Here is a 25,174-nt window from a genome sequence, read left to right as displayed (position 1 = left end):
ACAAATTGTAGCAGTGTGAGAAGGTCAGGTACCATTATTGGACGAATTGTATCTGCGTGGGGAGGCTGTGTAACAAGGTGCCACTGCTAAGGTGGGAGTGTGTCCATGCTGTGAAGGTATGATTGGGATTAGATGAGCCTCTGTATCTTGAGGCTGAGGATATTATACCAAGGAGTCTATTTCTGACCACAGTACTATGACTTCGTCCTACTCTTCACTACTGAAATGTGGGATGCTAACAGTCGTCTTCTTTCTCTGGTTTAGGAGTACTTCTCTTGACGTGGAGCCTATCTATACGTTCAGGGCTCATAAGTAAGTATGTGACTTTTCTTTATTTTAAGTCAACATCTTTTTCTTATTTTTTATTTTTTTGGATTTTTGGAGACACGGTTTCTCTGTGTAGCTTTGGAGCCTGTCCTGGAACTCGCTCTGTAGCCCAGGCTGACCTTGAACTCACAGAGATCCAACTGCCCCTGCCTCCCGAGTGCTGGGATTAAAGGCATGCACCACCCGGCTCGCCGCTTGTATTTTTAACCAATAATTTTTCTATAGTAATTACGTATTTTCTTAATTTTCACTTGTGTATAAGAGGCATGTCTTCACTTGATTTAATCACAGAAATTGACAAAATGTAAAGGATGAGAAAGTAAATATTTTTCAGGTTTAGCAGACCATATACTCTCTGTTGAACTTTTTTTTTTTGGTCCTCTTTTAGCTTTTGGTTTGGTTTTTGTTGGGGATTGAACTAAGGGTCTTAATTCGTGTTACATTCTTGGTTTTGTTGTTGCTGTGTGTGGTGCTGTTTTAACCTTTAAAAATGTAAAAAGCATTCATAGCTTGAGGCCTGTACTAGGACTACAAGATGAATTTGGCCTCAAGGCCATAATTTACCAGCCTTTGCTTTGGCAAAGAAAGAAAAATGAATAGTACTTCAATAGTGTTTTTAATCATTGTTAAAAGCTGGAAAGTAGAATGGCGTTTGAGTAATTGAACATTCTAAATTTTGACAAGTTACGTCGAAGAATTACTGTTTGAGACTAGCAGTTTACTTAACAGCTGTTGATTAATTTGATGTCCCAGAGGTCCAGTGCTGTGTGTAGTCATGAGCAGCAATGGTGAGCAGTGTTACAGCGGTGGTACGGACGGACTGATTCAGGGCTGGAACACCACCAATCCCAACATCGACCCCTATGACTCTTACGGTATGGGCTTCACCACAGTTCTGAAACAGCGTTGTCTTTCTATATTCTCTTCACAGTGTATATTAAGGGTAAAATTATATGTTTAAAAAACAAGCCGGGCGGTGGTGGCGCACGCCTTTAATCCCAGCACTCGGGAGGCAGAGCCAGGAGGATCTCTGTGAGTTCGAGGCCAGCCTGGTCTACAGCGCGAGATCCAGGAAAGGCGCAAAGCTACACAGAGAAACCCTGTCTCGAAAAACCAAAAAAAAAAAAAAAAAAAAAAAAACGAGTAAAGAGAAGCATGTCTTTATTTCATTCAGAAGGACTCCTGTAAATAACTAATGCTAAAGGTAAAAATATGCTGTTCTTGAGGAAGAGTTCATCTCTGCAGTCCTCCTGGACAGAAACATGGTTTGGTCGACACTTGCTATCTTCATGTTAGACATCTGTCTCTTACTGGAAACAATGCAAGTCATCTGTAGTCATATTTCAGTACTGTTTTTGACAAATGACTCTGAATGCAGGCATTATTCCCTTGCTCAGTTATTGGAGGGAAATAGAAGAAGCTAATTAGTTTTACAGTCCATACCTTCAAAATATTTATTATAATGGGCCTCAAAGGTTAAAGAATGGCCTTCTGGCTAGGTTTAGTGGTGTAGGTCTGTGCTCCCTGAACTTGGTGGAGAAGAAGAGAATTGTTGTGGGTTTAAACCAGCCTGGTGAGTTCCAGAATAAACCCAGGCTGTCTGTCTGTCCTCCCTTCCCCATTTTAATTTCACTACCAAACTAACATAAACATAGAATAAACATTAAAATAGAGCTTTCTTAAGAAAGCAGATACGTGCTTCTTAATTCTGATTTAGAATTTTCAAACTCTGTATAGTTCTAAAACTATTTGTAATTACAACAGCATTTCAGAAGGCTAATGAAACTAGGAAGATTGTATTATACTGTTTTCGGGTGCTCTAGTTTATGTTCTACGGTGGAACCTAAGAACCTAAATGCCTTCACGGTTTTTCTTCCTGGTTTTGCACTGTCTTGTTTTACACAGATCCTTCTGTTCTGAGAGGCCCTCTGCTGGGCCACACAGATGCAGTGTGGGGGCTGGCCTACAGTGCCGCACACCAGCGGTTGTTGTCCTGCTCAGCAGATGGCACTCTCCGTTTATGGAATACAGCTGAGGTTGCTCCGGCACTGAGTGTGTTCAATGATAACCAAGGTACAGTCCCTAAAATTAAACGTTTCTAGATCGTCTGTAACATATCCTGCTCTGAAAAAGCGAACAAATCAGTGATTCTATAAACTCTTGACTGTATTACATTTCTAAGTTTGTTTTTTAACATAGCAACATTATCGTTTGACATTTCAATGTATGTATAATTCTTAAAAACAGCATTTGATGAGAAAGAAAATGGGGTTTAAATTTTAAAAACTGAGACCTCATTTATTTTCAGTGAAGATTACAGATGTTAAGGATGTCCTGATGCAGCTGGTGAACAAGTGCCATCCTGGAGCTGGTATAGGTCTGGAGCTGGACCAGTTCTTCCCTTCCCTCAGCTGCTCTGTGACCTTAGGCAGTCCTGCTACATATTCCCAGCCAGTGGTAGCTGTTGTAGAGATTACTTTCATCATTAGTTTTGTCTATTCTGAACTGTAATAAAGTAACAGTTTAGGATGTAATCTTTGTGTCTGGCTTTTCACCTACTGTAACATTTGTGCAATTCAGTGTCAGTTTATTTCCCTTTGTTATGTAAGAGTATTACATTAAGCTACAGTTTGTCTATTCCTGTGTCTCTTGATAGACACCGAGGCTGTTATGAGTGAAGTTGTTATAAAAATTCATAATTTTCATGATTTACTCATTTACCTCTTGGTATTTACTCAGGTTGGTCCAGTATGGGGCTTTTAGGAATAATTTATCATGAACATTCATAAATGTTCGTCATGGGTAGTAGAGACCTTTCAGTAGAATTGCTGGGTTTTAGGATGGGTGTTTTGTTGTTAAGTAACTTACATAAAATAACCAGCATTTTTCCCATAGTGCTCATGGCCGGGAGCTATAGCCCGGGCTACAGTGTGTGTGAGGAGGGCTGTCTGCTCTGCATCCTCACTCACTCCTGCTGCGTCTTTCTGCTCCATTCTGGCCTTCCTGTGGGCACGTGGTCGTGGTCACTTCTGCTTCGGTGTTGAATTCTTTGCTACTGTTCCTTGCTTTTCACTTGCTGACTGTTTCTAGATCTTCTATACCATTTTGAATTATTACCTTGCTTTAGTTAGGTGTCGAACCAAATGAGACAGATAATTTTATTTTTATATTCGTCGTTCTGTTTGTTTTCTTGTGGCACTGCATTGCTGTGTAGCCCAGGTTCACCTTGAATTTGTTGTCCAGAATGACCTCAAATTCGCAGTCCTTGGGCCTCTACTTCCGAGTACTGAGATATGAGGAGTGTGCTACCATACTGGCTTTAATCATTCTTCTGTCTTTGGTATAAATGAGTTCCAGGTTTAGTCCCTTTCCTACTTTTTTGTATTTGTGTGGTGATTTGCACGTTAGACAGATACTCTACCTTTGAGTTGTGCTCCAGGCCACAGAACACCTTTATTCTTCAGCAAGGTCGTAGCGTGCACTTAGATTTTGAAGACTCAATGCCATGCAGGCAAGTGTGGTGCTCCCGAGCCGCACTCCAGCTGTAGGTGGGTTTGTTACTGTTTTCTTTGCTTCAAGACAGAGTTCCCACTGTTTCACTCTATACCTGAAATGGAAGTGGAAGCTCTTTTTCATTTTTTTTTTTTTGGCATGAATTACATTCAAGATACTAATTACACACATGATATTCATTAATTACATTATGATATTAATTACATTTGTGGTATTCATTGATTACATTCGCAGTATTTATTCAATAATTATATTTATGATATTCACTAATTACATTAATTGTATTGATTTATTACATTCATGATATTATGTCCTGATACTACTGTCTGTCTGTGGGGTTTTTCCATGACACAAAACAGAAATTCTGTACTTAGGAAATCATTGCTCTATATTCCTTTCTTCTCCATCTTGAGATAACATCTAATCTTTCTGTCTCTATGAATTTGTATATTCTATATGTTTCATGTAATACAATTCTATAGTATTTGTCCATTTTTTTAATGTAAAAACATTTTATGTACAACTTCAGGGGAAATAATACACAGATAGCTTGAACATAAAAATAGGTTATAATTCAAAAGTCCAGGGTTATTTGAAACTGGAAAATGTTTTCTGTGTAGAAAATAGTAAATATGATAACATTTTCCAATAAGCCCTTTTAAGCCAAATAATAGCTGAATTATACATATAAATATTGATTAGATTCTGGGATACAGAAGAAGCCTATCTTCATCTGTTCAGGGAGCTATGTTTTACTTAAGTTGTGTAAGTGAAATTCCTATTCATCTTCCTATTCACTGTTTGATTTATGGCAGACATTTTTCTATAAGCTAATCCATAATCTAAAAAGGTTTTAGCCTCCCCTCCTGAAAGTACAGCCAGTATATCCTTTCATCAGCTTGACACAGTCCAAATTCTTATCCTAATAGTGAAATGTTTCACTAAAGCATGCCCAGTGATTGGGCAAAACCAAAACTTATTATAAGCCACAGTCATCCTAGGGTCCTCCTGCTAGGTAGCCTCCCTGGATCTGTGGGTTACAGTCTTCTTGTCCTTTGCTTTGCATCTAGTATCCACTTATGAGTGAGTACACACCATGTTTGTCCTTCTGAGTCTGGATTACCTCACTCTTATTTTCTTTCTAAATAAGTTTGCATTCTATGAGTGGATTAGCAGAATAATGGGTAGAAAACATTCAACAGGTAAGGATAATAAAATAGACTAAGGCTAAAAGTTACAAAAGAAATACTCTCCACTGAATGGTTATAAAATAACTTATTCCAGTGTTAAGCCTGATTTACTTATGAGAATCATACTTTGTTTTTTTTTTTTTTTTTTGCATTTTGAGTACTTTCTCAAGTAGACCTTTTAACTGTCATTCTCTTTGAATATTTCTGACACTTAGAACTGGGAATCCCTGCCTCTGTGGACCTAGTGAGCAGTGACCCGAGCCATATGGTAGCATCATTCAGCAAAGGATATACGAGCATCTTTAATATGGAAACACAACAGCGAATTCTCACTTTAGAATCCAATCTAGATTCAAGTATGTGTACTACTTTTTTAAAAGTCTCTTTATTCATTTTTAAACTTAATCAAAAGTATAACTGCCTGAGTCACTATGAAGAATGCTTAAATTATAAAGTGTTCTATTGCCCAAGCCTGAGAACACATTTACTTAAAAAAAAAAACTTTTCTTGTTTTAAGCTTCAGCACGGTCTAAGCAACCAAACCAAAACAAACAACAGAAAAACTGCATCCAAAGAACTTACTCCACGTAGCCATGTGACATTTTCTGTTGTATATTGAAATAACAAACTCAATATAGTAATTAATCTCTTCGAAAACTCTTCAATAGTATACAACAATTATTAGTATGCTCCTTAAAAACTCAAAATCTGGTGGACAGTAAGATGATGGTCTTTTCTATTATGGTGCAAAGCCTCCCTTCGTGTTTATATTTAGATCACAGCTGCATGGAAAGAGCGCCATGTTGGAAGGACCTGAGGTCTGACTTTGAAGATTATGTGTATATCGGTGGTGTTTGTTTTTGTTTTGAGACAGGCTCTCACTGAATCTCTGGCTGGCCTGAAACTCACTATGTAGATGAGGCAGGCCGATCTTGAACTCACAGAGATCCACCTGCCTCTGCCTCCCAAGTGCTGGGATTAAAGGTGTGGGTCACCATGCCCAGCTGATAGGACTCTATGAAGGTAGCAAACATCACAGAAGCGTAGACTTGGATGTCCTCAGTGTCTCTAGGCCAAGTCTTAGACGGCATCCGTGCATGGCAGGCAGGGGAAAGGGACTTGTGACGACTTTTAATCGCTTGTAGATGTGCCCGTGTGGTTTAGCCTAGGCAACTCTCATTTTATAACACTGAGGCTGGAGAAGTCATGGGAGAATAACTGAATCCCGGCCAAACCAAAGTTGCATTGTTTATTTTTTCCTGTCTGTTTGGGTATTTATATCTCCTTTCTGTGAAAAAAGGTTACTTAGACTAATTTGTATTGATTTTTCATTTTCCCTTTTAGCGGCCAATTCTTCCTGCCAAATCAACAGAGTCATCAGCCATCCCACTCTTCCGATCAGCATCACTGCTCACGAAGACAGGCACATCAAATTCTATGACAACAACACAGGTAAGAGCTTCCTAAGGACCGAGCCGTGCTCAAGCAAAACCAACCGCTTACTAAAGTAAGCTAATTGTGGTGTCTCATGGCGCTTTATAGTCAGGAGTAGGCCCTGAAACACTTTCTCCACTCACTTCTGTTCATTTCATTCGTATCTGCTAAGGCTGTATTATACAAGATGGAATGACTTTTTACTTTAACAGTAAGCAGATAGCATATTCTAAACCCACAAACCTAAGTACCAATAAAAATGATCTGTTGCAATCCATAAGGAGTATTAATAGAAACATGCTGGAAGCAGAGGCTGGTACTTGTGTTTTGTTTTAAATTGCAAAAGCTGTATTCTGTTGTTCAATATTTAATAGCTTGATTCAGTGTTGTGTATGAAAACCCTCAGGTCATTTGTGTTGTGTGTTTTTCCACAGGCTGGTCTTTTCTTGTTGTGCTAAAATTTGAGACCTGACTGGATTGGGGATGGGGCGTTCCCAGTTTCCAGCGGGCTGCATTTCGCCAGTCTGAGGAAATGCACAGAGCTGAAGTGGGAGGGAAGGACTGTGTATGGCAGCCATGTTTCTTTGGCTATCTGCCCTTTTAATATGGTCACTTGTGGTTGGGCTTAGTTGCTAGCAATTTAATTTTTAAAATTCCTTTCTGTATATTGTTTCCACCAAAACTTTGGCCATGTTTTCTTTCTTTTTCTTTGTGTCTTTGAATTTGAACGGTCTGTCCTCATAAGCCCATGTAATTTGCCTGTCATTAAAGGGTACACAAGAAGATTAGTGGTGTCTAACTAGCAATTAGTGAACCTGTAAAACTCATTGAACTCACTGTGACTTAAAAGATAGTCTCATCTGAAACTTAAGCTGTTTTTATTTTTTATTATTAACGTGACCAGAGGCAAGAAGGGGAGATAGGTAGTTTGAACTGATGGAGAAAGTTGATCCAAGAAGTACACCGACAGTGACGTCTAGGGAAACTAGTGTAGCGTGGAGGTTGGCATGTGATCAGACTGAAGAAAGTCGCCAGTGAAGAGTAACAATGTCTTTCTCCAAAGGCAAACTGATCCACTCGATGGTCGCCCACCTAGAAGCTGTTACAAGTTTAGCAGTTGATCCAAATGGCCTGTACTTGATGTCTGGCAGTAAGTACATTCGCTGTGGATTACTTACTTGTCCTTGTCTATCTTCATGTTGATACAATTGTTCCTTTCCATCTCTTTTCTTTTGGAATAGGTCATGACTGTTCAATACGCTTATGGAATTTAGAAAGTAAGACATGTATCCAAGAGTTCACAGCTCATCGGAAAAAGTTTGAAGAATCCATCCATGATGTAGCATTCCACCCTTCCAAATGCTATATAGCCAGTGCTGGAGCCGATGCCCTGGCTAAGGTCTTTGTATGATGTGATGCATCAGCTTCACCTTCTAGCTCTTTATTAAAAGTCAGCTGCACAACAGAGATACAGAAGACCGGGGCAAGAATCAGCTCACCCTGCCCTTTTGTTCTGCTGAAGGAGCACAGAGAACATTTGTTAAAGTATAGTTTTGCAATCTGTGTACTGTTTTCTAAAATTAAGGTTTGTTCAGGTTGCTGCAAGCTCAGCTGAATCTGTGAGCCTGAAAACTTTCGAATTTCCCCCTAAAGAGGCACTTTTATTTCTGAAGTTGTTCTCATTCGCTAGGCAGGCCTGAGCGAAACAGGTTTAGCGTCTCCCTTTCTGATAAACAGGGCATGCTGTAATGGATCATTAGAGTTGGATGGCTGGGAATGAGTGGAGGGAACTTAGATACACTTTACCCTGAGACATCTGCTAAACATATTAGGTAGTCAAACTAGCCTGTATCTGCTCTGCTAGCCTGTGACGTAGAACGACCAGACAGTGTTCAAATGAGTTCCGAACAGAGCTCTCCTTTCAGCTGTTCTCATGAAGCACGGCAGAGCATTTCACCTAGCAGCAGGAAAAGATGCAATACTATGTTAAGTATATTACTCAGAAATGCTAAACCAATACTTAGTTTGCAAGCAGATCTCTATATTGTATTACAACTTTGAAAGTAGATGTGGTACCATTCTAAAGTTTAGCTGTCAAACACCCATTATGAACATTAGTTAACAGAGCCTGCTTTTACTAAAGGTTTTTAACTTCTCCAGGTTTGAGATTCTGTTTATTTTTAAGGGCGAACAGGGAATATCTCTATAATAATTTGTTTAAAAATTTGCCTCATTTGTGTGGTATTTATAGTATTAGAGTGATTATTTCATATTGATGAAATTTACTTCCTAATGACTAAAAAAGGAGAAAGCTGTTTATTACCCATTTCCCAACACCCATATAATTGGTTCAAATAATCCTCAATGTTTCTTCCCTGCCTTTCACATTTATGGTTTCTGACACCTACCATAAACAGTTTAAATCATAATTACTATGTTGTGTAGTCCAAAGCGAGTGGTTACCTCAGGCAGCTGCTTTCACATCCCTGCTTAATGAAGCAGTGCACCCTGGAAGTCCTCTACTGGTGTCTCTAAGAACTTCACAGAGACCGAGACGGAAGACAGTGATGCCTGTGATGCCTGTGAGGTTTTGTCTCCCCACTCCATTGTTTCATAGGGACACAGATGTTAATGACAGTGAATCAATACTGTGTCTAGATAAAACCATGTCTGAAAATGGCAGGTTTCACATTTATCTGTGACCCCTATGTGGTCAGCTTTTGGGAGTCTCAGAATGCTACCAACTAACCTAGTGCCCTGCCCTGCAGACCTCCTACCTATAACTGTCAGGCACTCTTCATGCCCTTCACACTCTGTCTCTGTGAAATGACAGAGACTAATATAAATGTTAAAAAGAAATGAATGTCCACCTTTTCACCAAAATGTATATGCCATAAAAATAGTATACCTATAAATATTATAACCCAAGGTAATGATTCCATTGCCACAGCTATGGCATTTCTGGTGATCTGTTCTTTGAAGTAGCATTCTCGTGGTGATATGGGTAATAATTGACATTTTAAAAATTTCTGCTCATCTGCCTTTAGAATTCTGCAGTGTGCAGGCAAATTTTCATTAACATTATAAGACCCATGCTAAATTTCCCTGGTTGTTCTATAGACATGCTGTAGTATTTTAATACGACTACATTTTATCTTTGTGCTTTGGTTAACAAACAGACCTAAGAGATCAATTGATATGCACAAGTGAATTGAGTTAAATGCTTATGTTTCCATGCAGATACAGAATTTTACACTGATGGGTAAATTCTTCCATCCTTCGTAAAATGAGCAAAAGGATTTTCTAAATGGACATTTTTAGACTATTAGAAGATTCCCGTTAGAAGTAGTGGATTTCTGACCACAGTCCCTGCTTTAATGACTTCCCAAAGTCTCTAGTGTGTGTCTTCCTCTTGTCACAATAGTCTGGAAACCAGGAGAGGCTGCCCTGTTGGTTCTGTGCCTCATTGATTCTGTGGGAAATAATCCTAAGCTAGGCGGAGCATAATACAAGTGATGGAACTGTTGAAAGTGTTTAGGAAGTGTGCTTTGTGCCATTGAAGACTGTACATAGAAAGAGATTCTTCTAAACTAGCCCTGTTTGCTATCAGCCTGGACATGAGCCAAAGCTGTCTTCCAGCCAGATGGTAGCATGGACATTTCTCTGACTTTCCCCATCCTAATGAAAATTCACAAAATGAACAATTTCAAGATTCAAAATCATTGAAATGTTTTCATAAATATTTACCACATTGTAAATATTCTGGGTGAACTGTTTGGGAATAGTATGAAAATCAGCAGGTGGGTTAGGTCCCTGCCTTTTTTCATGTGCCGTGGATACGTTTCTGGGAGCTTACAGTACCCTTCTCAAAACACAGCTGTCATGAGCTCATTTGCTACTCAAACCATAGACAAATAAGTGATAGAATGACCTTTCAGTATTTTTCTATTGAACAAATTTATCAATTTTTGCCATTAAACAGATAATTAGTTATGCAAAGTATTTAGCTTTTGTAATCATTTAGTTGTAACTAAAAGGGGAAAATTGAACTGTATCACTGATAATGAACTTTGTGAGAAATTATTTGTTTATCTGACTTCCATTCCTTCAGTATTCTTGCTATAAATTTCTTTTGGAGATAATGATTCTTTATTTGAAAGATGTCTAAAATGTATGTATATTTTATAAATATATATTATATATATTATAGGGATATATATAATATATAGACTATATATATATATATCTAAACCATGGGTGCATTTTACTGTTTGTGTTCTCATTTTTGGAGGTAGTATACTCAGAAGTTGATGAGTATGACGAGTGTTGTGCTGTTTGCTTTTACAGTATAATATATAGTTCTAAGTGTTTAAATTACTGTATATACTATATTCATTATAGGCTAGCATGCTTGTTTTAAAGACTGTCATTCTAGTTTATTAAAATCTGAATGTAAGAAAACCTGGCTATTCAAATGTGAATTGAAAAATTCCATTCTCAGTACTGAACTATTTCCATTGAACATTCAAGCTTTTTGACAAAATGTATCATCGAGAAGGCAATAGCTAGAAAGTGTGAGGTGCCTTTAAAAAACTACAAATGCAGCCTTATAGCGAGGGTGAAGGTTGAATCTGTGTCTGGGTGGAAGGGGGAAGAGAGAGCGTGAGGTGTGTGTGTGTGTGTGTTTGCCAATCTGTGAAGATCCTTATTTGTGACAATGTCTTTTAATGTATCTGCTCAACTTCTAGGACTTCAGGGGACATTTCATGCACAATCTTTGTGCTCTTTGGAGTACCTTATATGTTTTCCAAGAGTTTCGAATGTGAATTCCTAGAAAATTCAGTGAAGAATAAATAGCTGATTCTTAATTAAAATCAACTTCAGATAACAAATTATTGGTTCCCCAGAATGATGGGATTCTCATTGATGTTATAATTTTTTAAAGCTTGCTTTTTTTTAGTACTTCATATATTTTCCCTGTTCACAAGAGTATGTCATGAAATTCTTATATGATGAGGATTGAACTAGTAAAAATCATTTTTAGATGAAACACTTGAACTAATTAAACTTCCACCTAAGAATAGTCTAGAAGAATTTAAATGGCCTCTCTCATATCTACCTCATTGTCACTGCCGCCATTTGAAGTAGAACAGATCTCTATGACCTTAGAAAGGACGGCTGATGTCATTTGACAGTGTGTCCATTTGAAGTAGAACAGATCTCTATGACCTTAGAAAGGACGGCTGATGCCATTCGACAGTCTGTGTTGGTGCTTCTCTCAGGCTTTGTCATCTCAGATGTATCATCACAAAGCAGACTGAAACATTTAGGATTAACTTTAGGTTTTTTGCTTGTTTGTTTTTTGTTTTCCTCAAGGATGGCTTAAAACACCACCAGTGTTCTTAGTGAGTGGAGAGAGTTAGTCCCTGGTTGTTATGTGTAATATTTTTAACTGAGAATCAAATTGTTGCTGAATTTACCTGAAACTCCAGGCATCGTGGCACACTCTTGTAATCCTAGCACCTGAGAGGTGGAGGCAAGAGGATCACAAGTTCAAGATTATCCTCAGCCATATAGGGAGTTCAAGGCCAGCCTGGGCTACATGAGCCCTTGTCTCAAAACAACAATAAAAAGTTAACCTGTAAAAAAAAAAAAAAGTATGATTTTATTTGGCTTACTTTATTTTTTGAAAGTTATTTCCACACTCTTAGGTATATAATTTTTATTCACTTTACTGGCTTAGAAGTTGCCTCCATGACTGTGTTACTTGTCTGTTTATATTGAAGTACTGAGTGACACTGGGACTCTGGTTGTACAAAAGTAGTATCTGATGGAGTGTGTGTGCGCACGTGTGTGCATGTGCGTGTGTATGCGTATGTAATGTATCGTTTCCTAAAGCTCATGTTAGTGGAAGGTCAGAAAATGAATATATCTCTGTTTAGCAGGTCAATGATTTGAATCAATTTTGCATTTGCCAGTGAAGGCTTTGTAATTGCCCGTATCAAGCATGCAGCTAGGTCTCCATGTCCGTGGAAGGGACTCCACATTGACCAAGTATTTAACAGAACCTTTACATCAGTTGTTAGGTGTTTAATTTTGAAAAGCTTTATGTTAGACTAAAGGAGATCTTTAGATCCACTATTTATTCTAACAATGTTTCTGAAGTGGTGCTGAGGATTTTTTTCTGGATCTTGGCTAGTCAAGCTTTAGATTTCATTTAACTGGGACCACATGCTCATCACCCCTCTGGTGCAAATTAGAAAGTTGGTGTTAATTTAAATTAACTTCAATGTCTGCCTGGGTTTTTACCAGGCTGTGAACCAGTGAGTGCCTTGTTAATGTAGAATGATTTTTCCCGTTGTACGTTAGCTCTTTCTGAAAGGGTCTCAGAGACTGGGGTTTGAAGTGACTTGTGGAGAGCTGCTGAGTTGGCAATACAGTTTTGGGAAGTCTTTGGTCTGCTATATCCCACTCCTCCTGCTTTCTCTTCATTGGCTGATGTTGGCCTCTTGTGAGAAAACTAATATAGCCCCCTTCACACACTTTTTTTTTCCCATTCCAGATTAAGGAGTATCCCCTATCTCCCCACCCCCCTCCAACTGTATGATCCAATGCCTGTTTTTAGGAAGAACCACTGCTTTGTAATACTAAAACTCTATCATTTATTTTACGTCTTATCAATGTCAGTTTACTGGAGTGAACCTCAGGGTATCATCAGTTCAGAATCCTAAATAACCCTGTCTCTCCACATCCAAACCCCCAACTGGTGAGCCCTGGGCCAGATTGTTTGATATTCAGGTGTCTTAAATTTTAGTTATAATATCAATTAATGTAAATCCAAATGCTAATTTTTGTGGTGCAAGAAGTTCCTTTTGTAAATTCAGGGTATGGATAAGCTAATAATGATATCCAGTTTTGGTGGCTCTAAGTGTATTATTTGTTTTTAAATAAAGTGTACAAAATAGTTAATGTGCTCATAGGTGTGTCGTGAATTGGACTGCTTGTCACCTTTGGAATCCAGTCAAAGCTTTGCAGTGAATCAGTTGAAATGCTTTAATATCTGAGGCTTTTGTTAGAGAGATGTAGAAAAACTGAAGAGCATTAGACACAGTTGATACAAGTACAAAGTAACAAAACATTCTCAGCTACAGACTGTGAGAAAGATGGAAATGCTCATTCTGAAGACTTTGGACTGGAGGAAAGCCAGGAAATTTCAAATGCCTCGTGAGATCAGTTCAGTGCTGCTTTCCGGGAGGCGTGGCATCTATACTTACCTAGTATTTCATGTTTTCAAGTGTTCAAATAATTGTTTTAAATTGTAGACACTTGTAAATTTAATGTTCCTCCCCTTTTGTTGGGCTACTTACCAACCAAAAATCTTCTCCATCCTTGGACCCACAAATCACCATTCCTTTTCAAGGATTCCCTTTCCCAGGACGCACGATGTCAAACCCACAGTACAATATGGAATCCAAGAGACCGCTTCAGCACCCTCTCATCTCTCCAATCTTCTTTGTTATATGTTGGCATGGTAATGAGGAATGTAATTTCCAGTATTGTCAGAAATTCCCATTGGTCTTTTTAAATAGGAGCTGAGATGTGATTTGCTGGAGTCCTTTTGGAATAATCTACCCTGGACGGTCAAGAGAACTCAAAATAACTGGTGAATTCCAGTAATTATTGCTGAATTCCCTGGGGTCACCCTAGGCTCAGGCCCTAGTGTGACCTGCACTGTGTTTCCCAAGACCAATGAGGTTTTGAGAGATCCCAGCTCTGTCCTGGACTTAAGGTATTCTCAGCAGCACCTGGGAGTCTGGTTTTCCTTTTAATGCTGATGCCATAATCACAGAACACCTCTCTGCTTGTGAACTTCTCAGTTTCCATGTGCTGGGACACTCATCGATAAAGCATCACTGCATGAAGCTCTGAAAAATTTGAATCTTCATTTTTCAGGGATAGTTTTTTGGGTGGTGGTGGTGGTATTTATTATATATTTTTCAGTGCCAGGCATCAAACCCAAGCCAGAGTTTCATGTGTACTAGTCCAGCACTGTCACTGAACTGTGTCTTTAAGACTTCAAAGCCTTAACACAACACAGCTCCACCGAAAGAGAACTTTCTGGAAGCCCACAAAGTCCTAAACCTACCCTTGTCTTGCATTGGTTCTAGATTAAAGGTTGTGATAGCCGTAGTTAAGCAAGTTTGAATAACAATCTAGTGATTTTAGTGAGAAAGTCTGCAAATACCCTCATATAAAATTCTCTTTTCCTTAGTTGTTTTCAGTCATTCAGCTTACTTAGAGAATGATCCAGATACTGACTCCATGTTGACTTATCCTGTACTCTCCAGAAAGCTGATTAGCCCAGTGATGTAAAGAGCCAACAACAAGACATCTCCTAAAACAGCACTCAGAATGCTAGAGCTGGGAATGTGCCGTAGCTTTTATGTTCCAGGTTCCCAGCACCTCAAATAAAATACTTAAAAAAAAAATAGGTAGACAGATATTTACATAACAGCATCATTCAGTTAAAGGTGGTGCTAGCCCCACCATCCCCAGGTTTGCTTTTATTGAAAAAGTTGCCGGGCGGTGGTGGCGCACGCCTTTAATCCCAGCACTCGGGAGGCAGAGCCAGGAGAATCTCTGTGAGTTCGAGGCCAGCCTGGTCTACAGAGCAAGATTCAGGACAGGCACCAAAATTACACAGAGAAACCCTGTCTCGTGGGGGGAAAAATTCACAGAAAGCAAAACTTCCTTGTCACTCATGAGTTAGAGAAAATACAGCTTGTGCTTGTCTATGCAGTGTGCTGGAGTGCTAACACGTACTGACTTCTACCTCCCTCCTGTCTGAGTGTGACCAAACAAGTCCGCGTTCACATCGAAGCCAAGTGCAATTAGAGCTAAAGCAATTCCAGCAGCGGTTTGTCTGCTGAGTAACTGGATGATAATGGGAAAGAAAGAAAAGCAGCCAGGCCTGTGACCTGGACAGTGTGCCTTCTATTCCTTCTTAAAGGGCTGAAAGATGATCTCTCTTTTTGTTTTTGTGGGTTTTTTTTTTTTTTTTTTTTTTTGGTTTTTTGAGACAGGGTTTCTCTGTGTAGTTTTGGAGCCTGTCCTGGATCTTGCTCTGTAGCCCAGGCTGGCCCTCGAACTCACAGAGATCCACCTGGCTCTGCCTCCCGAGTGCTGGGATTAAAGGCGTGCGCCCCTGCCGCCCTGGCCAGTGTGGTGTTTTGATTCATGTATATATCCAGTAGAGATCAACTCAGGGCAGTTACATACCATGTATCACTCTCAGCTTAATTATGGTGACTCCTATTTGCAGTCCTCTCTGACATTAGTAGATTTCACCCTGCTGTTGGGTAGAACACCAGAATTTATTACTACTCCCGTCAGTCAGTCTCTGGTAACAACTGTGAGGTCGTCAGTGAGGTACTTCAATGATTTTTCTGCGTTGGTGAGATAGTGCTGTGTCTGGATTATGTACCTGACATATTTCCTCTAATGTGTCCTTCAGCCCGTACATGTTATTGCAGATGACAGTATTTCATGATTGAATAGAGAGTCCCATTGTGCTGGCAAGGATGCAGAGGAAGAGCAAATAAATAAAACTCAGTATATCATTGTTCTGATTTCAAGTTAGTGCAACCCTGTGCAGTAACATGTAGCTGGATGGTTTCTCCGGTCCTGCATTGCTCAGCAGTCTGGACGAATCTCTCCCACCTGTTTCCCGCAGCCGCTTGGTCCCAAGTAAACACACAGAGAGGCTTACAGTATTTACAAACTGTATGGTCTGTGGCAGGCCTCTTGCTAGCTGTTCTTATATCTTAAATTAACCCATTTCTATTCATCTATGTTTTGCCACGTGTTCCTGTTTTACCTGCGTTCCATTACATGTTGCTCCTTGGGCGGCTGACTCCTGTCTCCCCAGACTCTGCCTTTCTCTTTCCTGCCTCTCTCCTTTTCCGCCTGCCTCTAAGGTGCCTTGCCATAGGTCAAAGCAGTTTATTAACCAATGGGAACAAGATATATTCACAGCATACAGAAAGACACCCCCCAGCAGTAATAAAATCCTAAAAAAAATAAATCCCAAATTTGGTCAATCCTAGTACTGGATGGATACCCAAAGAAAGTGAGATCAATGTATTGAAAGGACACCCACACTCCAATGGTCAGCATTTTAAACAAACCTGTGAGCTCTTATTTCTGTAAACTGCTTGAATATACAACTAATTGCAGGTGTTTTGTTTTAGCATGATTGTAGGTACATGATGTTATATCCTCAGTGTATGAAGTATATACACACCTTGGCCTCTGCTGATAAACACATTACATTTTTATTTTGTGTGATTTAAAAATTATGCTGGAAGTACAAAGATTAACAAGAAACTTGTGATACATTTATACGTTGTCTTTGCAAAGCATTTGGAACTTTATGTGTCCCTGTGAATGTAGTGATGAGGGCATTGTGCTCTGTGCTTCTCTGTCATAAGCTCACATTTTGTATGTTATGAGCCGCCCATTTGCCACCTAACAAAATAAAACAAGGATTTGCTTCTGTTTTCCTAAGCTCCTTAGGGCAGGGACCATATGTGTTTGCCTGTATTTCCCCTTAACACTTCGCTTGATGATGTACTATCTAGAAAGGACTCAGATATTTGTTGGCTGAATAAGCAGAGTACATATTTCAAAACTCTAAAATCTCTATAGATCATCAAAAGCAAAGAAGGGCTGAAGAGAAGGCCCAGCGGTTAAGAGTACTTATCACTCTTGCAAGGACCCTTGTGTGGTTCCCAGCACCCACATCTACCCACTCAAAACCACCTGTCCAGCTCGGACAGTCTGGTGCCTCTGGTCACATAAAGCTCACATACATAATTTCAAAACAAAGGGCCAGGATGTGGGGGAGGGGAGCTGTGAAAATGGCTAATCCTGTAAAGTGCTTGTCTTACAAGCATGGAGACCTGAATTCCATCCCCCAAATCTACATATCAGATGCCAGGATGTGGTTCTGGGGAGGCAGAGAGAGGTGGATCCTTTGGGCTTGCCGTCAGCCATTCTACAATAATTGGCAGGTTCCAGCACGGTGAGAAACCCCGTTCCAAAGAGCCAAGTGGATCGCTCCCAGGGAACAACAGCTGAGGTCGGCCTCCGCATGGACGGGCATGTATAGATACCCTCCCAGTCGTTGGATAATGCTCACACGCATTTAGGTTTGTCGATGTGGCCCTAAGATTGAGGTCTGTGCCCTGATATGGGAAGAATTTGGATCTTGCCTCCTGAGTAGCAAGAGACAGCTCAAGGTGGCTCCCCTCTTAACACCTTAAAGTCCTCACCCTGCCCATCGAGCTGGGCCCTTAATACTGGAGAGGAGGTGCCTAACCCTGTCAAGGGCATCCCTTCTCTCTACACTCTCCTGTAGGTGAGTGCCTGCTGTGTGCCATTCTAGGAGCCTGAGAGTGAGCAGAGAAAAGCCCTTCCCTGATGCCCCATCCATTCTAGCCGGGGGGGGGGGGGGGGGGGGGGGGGGGGGCAAGCTAAGCAAAATACACAGACCAATAGAGGTAAGTGCTGGAGGAAAGAGCCGCAAGAAAGGGGATGTGATCACAGTGTTACTCATCTTCCACCACGCCCCTTCGCTCCTGCCTTCCCGAACGAGATCTAGCAGTTCATCCAAACGTGCATGCGCCGGTACCTACGTTGACTTTGTATGTTTCTCTGCACTTTGCCTTTTCTCATTTCTGTAGATAGTAACACCTTCAAAGTCTGTACATACATGGATCGCTTCTAAATGTCTCTTGGTTGTTATTCTTTTTTTTTTTTTATTCCAGACAGGGTCTTAGTATGTAGCCCTGATTGTCCTGGAATTCACTATGTAGACCAGGCTAGCCTCAAACTCACAAGAGAGTCTCCTGCCTCTGCCTCCCAAATACTGAGATTAAAGGTGTCAGCCACTAAGGCCAACTCTAAATTTCTTAACACTCACATGAAGCCTTTTGTAAGTAAAATGAGAAGATGTTTCGGTAAGCCACTTTGCTTTAAGTAAATGAAATCATGTATTCTCTGCACTCACTTTTTTCATCCAGCGACAAGTTGTGGTGATATATTGTGCATGCTAATAAGCTTGCCTGAGGATCAGAGGACAGAGCCAGCCACTAGATTAGACATAGAAGCCAGACAGTGGTGGCACACACCTTTAATCCCAGTACTGGGGAGTACACACACCTTTAATCCCAGGAAGTGATGGCAGGGCAGAGAAAGGTAGATAAGGCGTGAGGAAACAGGAACTAAGGCAGTTCAGCTAAGACCATTTTCAGGGAGGACTCGGAGGCTTTCTGAGGATTCGTGGAGTTGGTGAGGTAATGGGTGGTGGCTGTGGCTTCTCTGATCCTCAGGCAAACTTTATTAGGGTACACACCGCAACAGGTGGGACTCCTTTTACACCCCACAGTTCTTCATTCTTTTAATGACTGGCTTACTCTATGGTGTGGACATGCTATCACTTACTAGCCCTCTTCCTATATTGGTGGATATTCCCTTTGTTATGTTTCACTGCTGTAGTAAACATCCCTGTGTGGATACTTGTGATTTGGATGGCTTTGCTTCTGTGGACTAGGTTCCCTGGAGTGCACTAATGTACAGAAGGATGTATGTACTTAATTTTTTTTTCGTGCATGTTGACAGATTGTGTCTAAAAAGGCTGGAATTTATATTTCTATAAAAACACTTCTTTATACCCACTGGTAAGAGATGCTGTATAACATAAAAAGAAAGGTCCTAGTAGCTGGAGTCACCTTCTGTGTTCATATGCACTTAACTGACATCTAACCCTCTAAACATCTTTTCTTGAGTTTGTTCATGGTTTGAATTGTCTCATAGGGCTAACAATTGGCCTAACAAATCACCACCCATTTAACAGCTTAGTCATCTATTAATTATTTCGTAGTTCTGTGGGTTAGAATTCCAAGCTGGCTCCAGCGGATTCTTAGCTCAAGGCCCAAGAGGGCTGAAAAGGCATCTGCGGGAGAACTCACTCTCATGAGGTTGTAGGACGGAATCCACAATTCCTCACTGGTCCTCAGTTTCCCTGCTTGCTGTCTGGTCCTGGTTCATGGTTCCCTCAGCTGCAGCTCTAGCAAGGCTACATGAACGCTCCTCACCCTCTGGCCTCTCTTTTGGGCTGCTCTACTTTAAAGGGCCCTTGTGGCTTGTTCGGCATACCCAGAAATCTCTGTAAAGGTCCGCGGATGAATCTTCTTTTCATCCCTCTGGGTAAAGTCCTGTGCCTTTCGGATTCCCACCGCAGCAAATGTCCGTAGCTGCGCCTTTACAGTTATTTCTCATCTTTATTCCCATCCAAGTTTCTGTTGTCCCTGCCAGTTTATTGAACTGATTTGTAAATGCTAATTTTAAAATATTTTCTAATGAGCCGGGCAGTGGTGGCGCACGCCTTTAATCCCAGCACTCGGGAGGCAGAGCCAGGCGGATCTCTGTGAGTTTGAGGCCAGCCTGGGCTACCGAGTGAGTTCCAGGAAAAGCGCAAAGCTACACAGAGAAACCCTGTCTCGAAAAACCAAAAAAAAAGAAAATATTTTCTAATGTTTCCTGTGATTGGACTACATTTCTCTAATTCCCTTTCCTTATACAACTCAACCATTTGAATTTCTCTGCCAGCTGTGTTTGCACTTTCATATTTCAGATTCCTATTTTTCCAGTGATCTAATTTATGAACATTTTGGCCTTGTTTCTAACATCTCTTTAAACTTTTAAGTTCTCCTTCATATTATGGAAATATATTTTATTTGTATGTTTTTCTCCTAGTCTATGACATTTCTGTTGTTATTTATACCTTTTTGCCATTCAAAGCTTTTTACTAGGATATGACTATATATACTTTTTTCTTTTTTCTTTCTTTTGTTTTTCGAGACAGGGTTTCTATGTGTAGCCCTGACTGTCCTGGAACTCACTTTGTAGACCAGGCTGGCCTCGAACTCACAGAGATCCACCTGCTTCTATCTCCCAAGTGCTGGGATTAAAGGTGTGCATGGGTTTCAGTACCCTCTTATTAAGTACAGTTTTCTCAATGAATTAAAATACCGACATGGTGAAATTTTCACATATAGCGGCATTTCTCAGTATGCTATCATTTTTACTTTTATTTCTCTTTGTAGATGTCAACAAATGGATCTAATTACAGTGGCTCTGTGTTTATTTATACTGGTTTATAGTATAGCACAGCGTAGCTTTGCCCACGTCTTACACCCCTGTTCTTTTCAGTACCTTTTTGCATAGTCTTAGGCATTTGAAATTTGTTATTTACTCCAACTTTATCTAACTAGTGGTTGAAATTAATTTGGAAAGATTGACATAGTATATAATTTTCTCAGCTAAGAAAAACTTACTTTGTACTTTATTAATAACTAATAATACTTGAGAATTTTCTTTAATCGACTCCTATGTTTTTATTAGTCATTATTATGAATGAATTTCACCATTTCTATTTCTAAGGCCTGTTGTTTCTGCATAAATATATATTGTGTACAATAAACATACATATTGAATTTTAGTAATCCTGGTAGTTTTTTCCTAGTATCTTGGGGGTTTTCAAAATAATATTTCATAAGAATGCTCTAATCTTTTTTGATGATTGACAGTTTTCTTTACTGACACCTTAATTGTCTGGGACTCTATCTAGTGTTGAGTAATGTCGACAATAAGGTATCCCCGTCTACTACTGATTTTAGTTGAAATGGCTTCAACACTAGTTATTTAGAGTATTTGTGTTGTCAGTTGGTCAGTAATCTTTGTTTTATTCAAGTGTTTTACCCAGTTTTCCCTGACATGAGGAACAGCTGCTGAACTTTATCAGATACCTTCTCAACATCTTTTGATAGGATCACGTGTTAACTTCCTTCAGAAGTTGCTGACTGTGGCTGAAGTGGTGGCTTAGATGTTAAGAGCTCATACTACTCTTGCAGAAGATCCAAGTTTGGTCCCCAGAACCCACATATGCCTGCTCAAGTTGCCTGTAACCCCAGCTCCAGGGAATCTGCTACTTCCCAAGGCACCTGCATTCACATGCTTGTACCTACATACAAATGCACACAATTAAAAGTAAAAATAAATCTTAAAAGTTGCTGACTAGCTGGATGATATATATAAAATTCTGACACCAGAGCACCCCTTAGAATAAAGCCCACTTGAGCACAATGTGTGTCTTAGGGTTTCTATTGCTGCGATGAAACACCATGACCAAAAAGCAAGTTGGAGAAGAAAGGGTTTATTTGGCTTACACTTCCACATCACTGTTTGTCATTGAAGGAAGTCAGGACAGGAACTCAAGCAGGGCAGGAACCTGGAGGCAGGAGCTGAAGCAAAGGCCGTGGAGGAGTGCTGCTTACTGGCTTGCTCCCCATAGCTTGTTTGGCCTGCTTTCTTATAGAACTCAGGACCACCAGTCCAGGGATGGCACCACCCACAGTGGGCTGGGCCCTTCCCCATCAGTCACTAATTAAGAAAATACCTTATGGCAGGATCTTACAGAGGCATTTTCTCAATTGAGCCTCCCTCCTTTCAGATAACTAGTTTGTATGTCAAGTGAACATAAGACTAGCCAGCACAATGTGTTTTCCTGAAAATCTATGTTTTGGTTGTTTTAGTTAGAGCTTTAAGGCATCTCAGATTTGTTTCATGTATATGAGTATTTTACCTGTGTGTGTGTATGTGCGCCATGTGCATGCTTGGTGTCTGAGGTCAGAAGAAGGCATCACATCTTTGGAACAGGAATGAAGCATGGTTGTGAGCCAAGGTATGGGTGCTTAGAACCAAACCCGGATCCTCTGCAAGAGTGACAAGTGCCCTTAACCTCAGAACCATCTTTCCAGCCCCTGGAGTTTTAATATCCATATTCATAAGTCACATTGGCCTGTCATGTCCTGAGAACTGGGGATATAGCCAGTGTAGATATGTGATTATGTGTAATGTTCATAAGGTCCTGGGTTCTATTCTGAGATAACACATACACACTACAATTTAATTGGCGTAATCAGAAGATTCACACACTCACACATAGAAGCCATTTGTATAATTTACTAAAGCTGACATAGTCCCACATGGCATCTAGAAGTTCTACGTTTGGTGTACGCCTTATAAAGGGCATGCATACGTATGTTCACTAGGAGAGGTGTTCTAGAATGGCAGCAGTCTGTAGCTCAAGTCAAAGATTGCCCAAGTGTTCCGCTGTAGAATCGGAATAACACCTTTGTATGTTCAATGTGAAATATCCACCAGTGAGAATGGGTAGTTCCTATCTACAGTAACAGTGGTGCATCTCACAAGCTACATCAAGCATGAAGAACATGCTGGATGCTTTTGCTTCCTAAAAGTACGAATGTGCACAGGATCTATGTGTGCTGTTGTGAATCCTGCAGTCTGTTCTGGCAGCTTCTGCGTCTATTGTAGTAGATGACTAAGGTGGGTCAGCAATGCCCCTCCCACCCAGGAAGACTCTCTGGCTGATGAGAAATGCCTAGCCCTTCCTAGATGCCCAGAGCACTCTGCACCCAGGACCAAAGAAAAGCGAACATCCTTCATAGAGGAAAGAGCATCGGAGATTCTGGCTCCTTCCAGAAAAGCTGTTTTTAAGTAGTGATTTGAAAATACTATGACTGGAATGGACTTTGAAATATGTTTCCTATTTTCTACCCTTCCAAACCAAGGAAGGTCCCTTTTAGGCCCATGTTACTCCTTGCTAATCAGAATTTATAAATTAACACTCAGAATGTTATCTAGTTGGATAACTTTTTAGCTTACTTATTAAACAAAGGGTGAACATTAGACATTTTTCTGAAGATAGGTAAATGATTTTTACTGTATTTACTGTTGACACACATTTGGTCTGAGGAAATGTCCATACGTTAATTCTTGGCCACACGTGACCCACAAGGTGTAGGTTGGACACACCTGTGTCTGTGTTTCTCTTTTCTCTTTTCTGCCCTGGTTCTGGCCACTCCGCATCCTAGAAGACTGAGTTCTGGTTCTGAGGGCTGTGTGATTCTCAAACTGCCTTTTGTTCCATTAAATGTTGCTAAGTTTGTCCGTTTGTTTTTTTTTTCCCCCCACAGTACTTAAATAATTCCTGAGACTTGGTTTGGAATCTAATATTTAACAAATGTGTGACCCTCAGAAAAGTCACGTGACCTTTCTAAGTCTATTTTCTCCTTTGTAAAATAGTACCTGGAGTGTCAGTGTGGGAATTAATCGGAATAATATACGTGGAAGCAGTCATGAGACTGTCAGGTGTCTGAAGACCCCTCAGGAGGAGCCCATTTCTCACTTCCTTATTCCTCATCTTGACCTGTAGCCCAGGGCAGTTCACAGGGCCTGGCCCTGGGTGGAAAACTTCAGTGAGGCGTCTCAACCAGCTGGCGAAAAGCAACACCTTACAAAGGCTCCTTGGTTCAGAAATATCCATACCGTGGGCACCTCCAGGTGGTTTATTTAGAAACCTCCCTGGAAAAGAAATCACACCAAAGGAAAACGTTTTCCATTCTTAGTATTTTTCCAGAAAAGGAAGAGAGTTTTACGGACAGTACCTCATTTAGAAAAGGCTAAGAAAGCTGCCTTTTAATCCCGAGTGCACTTCTTTTAATACACTGTTCGTGAACATGTAAAAATGGGTAAACACCAACTGTGAGAACGGGCTCATGGACAGCCATGGACCATTTCCCATCTCTTCTTTTCAGAGTGAGCTGTGATTTCAGAGTCTTCATTTGGTCCTTCAGAATGTCTGCTCCTTGGATCTCCTAAGGTAAATGTGGCTATAGACAGTCCCAGACCCGGGGAGGAGGGGCCCTCTAGTATGAGAAAGTCAATGTGATGGTCAAGTCACAGGTCCAAGAAGAGACTCTAAATGTACTTTGCCACTCACTGGCAGGTCATTTGCTGTTGAGGTGGGTGAACACTGTAGGGTCAGATGCCTTCAGAGACCTACCTCATATGGCCTCCGGCAATTCCTAGAGTACCCAAAACAACAGTGGCTGTCGTGTGGCCAAGGTCTTGCTGTCAGTGGTCCCTGTCACTGGTGGGCTTGCCACGCTGCCACGGGGCAGGCAGGTTAAGATATAGTGCACCCAAGGGATCTCAGATGGTTTCTTCCTTTCATAGTAGGCATAATGCCAGCTCCATGTCCCCGAGGACAATGCTGACAGAAGAGGAGTCAGGTGACAGTCATCGGAGTGGGGGGGGGGGCACCAGTTGGAGAGGGCAGAAGGTCGTCTGAAGGCCTGCAGCCATCTGCTGAAAAGGGCATATGGGAGGAGTCCTGGGGATCACTGAAACCAGGGAGATTGCAAATAAAGTGCCTTACCAGGATAAGAAAAAGGGACCTTCCTTGGTTTTGAAGGGTAGAAAATAGGAAACATATTCCAAAGTTCATTCCAGTCATAGCATTTTTTTTTTTTTTTTTTTTTTTTTTTTTGGTTTTTCGAGACAGGGTTTCTCTGTGTAGCTTTGTGCCTTTCCTGGGACTCACTTGGTAGCCCAGGCTGGCCTCGAACTCACAGAGATCCACCTGCCTCTGCCTCCCAAGTGCTGGGATTAAAGGCGTGCGCCACCACCGCCCGGCCTTCAGTCATAGCATTTTTAAACACTAATTAAAAATAACTTCTGGAAGGAGCCAGAAGCCCCAATGCTCTTTCCGCAATGCAGGATGT

The 25,174-nt window shown here is 40.7% G+C and overlaps 1 protein-coding gene across 2 annotated transcripts in view; it reads left to right on the top strand.

Annotated features, from left to right (window-relative positions):
* Strn (striatin) overlaps positions 1–13,433 on the top strand; it is an 87,236-nt gene extending 73,803 nt beyond the window's left edge. For both annotated transcript variants that reach the window (XM_052746305.1, XM_052746306.1), the window contains 7 exons: positions 265–312; positions 1,081–1,202; positions 2,233–2,400; positions 5,246–5,386; positions 6,375–6,482; positions 7,528–7,614; positions 7,706–13,433. In XM_052746305.1, the coding sequence (XP_052602265.1) occupies positions 265–312; positions 1,081–1,202; positions 2,233–2,400; positions 5,246–5,386; positions 6,375–6,482; positions 7,528–7,614; positions 7,706–7,875 (844 nt within the window). In that variant the 3' untranslated portion in view covers positions 7,876–13,433. The remainder of the gene's footprint in view (positions 1–264; positions 313–1,080; positions 1,203–2,232; positions 2,401–5,245; positions 5,387–6,374; positions 6,483–7,527; positions 7,615–7,705) is intronic.
* The last annotated feature ends 11,741 nt before the right edge of the window (positions 13,434–25,174 follow it).

The sequence above is a fragment of the Peromyscus californicus genome, unplaced genomic scaffold (genome assembly GCF_007827085.1).
Source record: "Peromyscus californicus insignis strain IS unplaced genomic scaffold, ASM782708v3 Scaffold_1__1_contigs__length_55948999, whole genome shotgun sequence".
Taxonomy (NCBI): Eukaryota; Metazoa; Chordata; class Mammalia; order Rodentia; family Cricetidae; genus Peromyscus; species Peromyscus californicus.
Note: the sequence above shows the minus strand (reverse complement) of the source record. Positions and strands in the feature narration are given on the sequence as shown.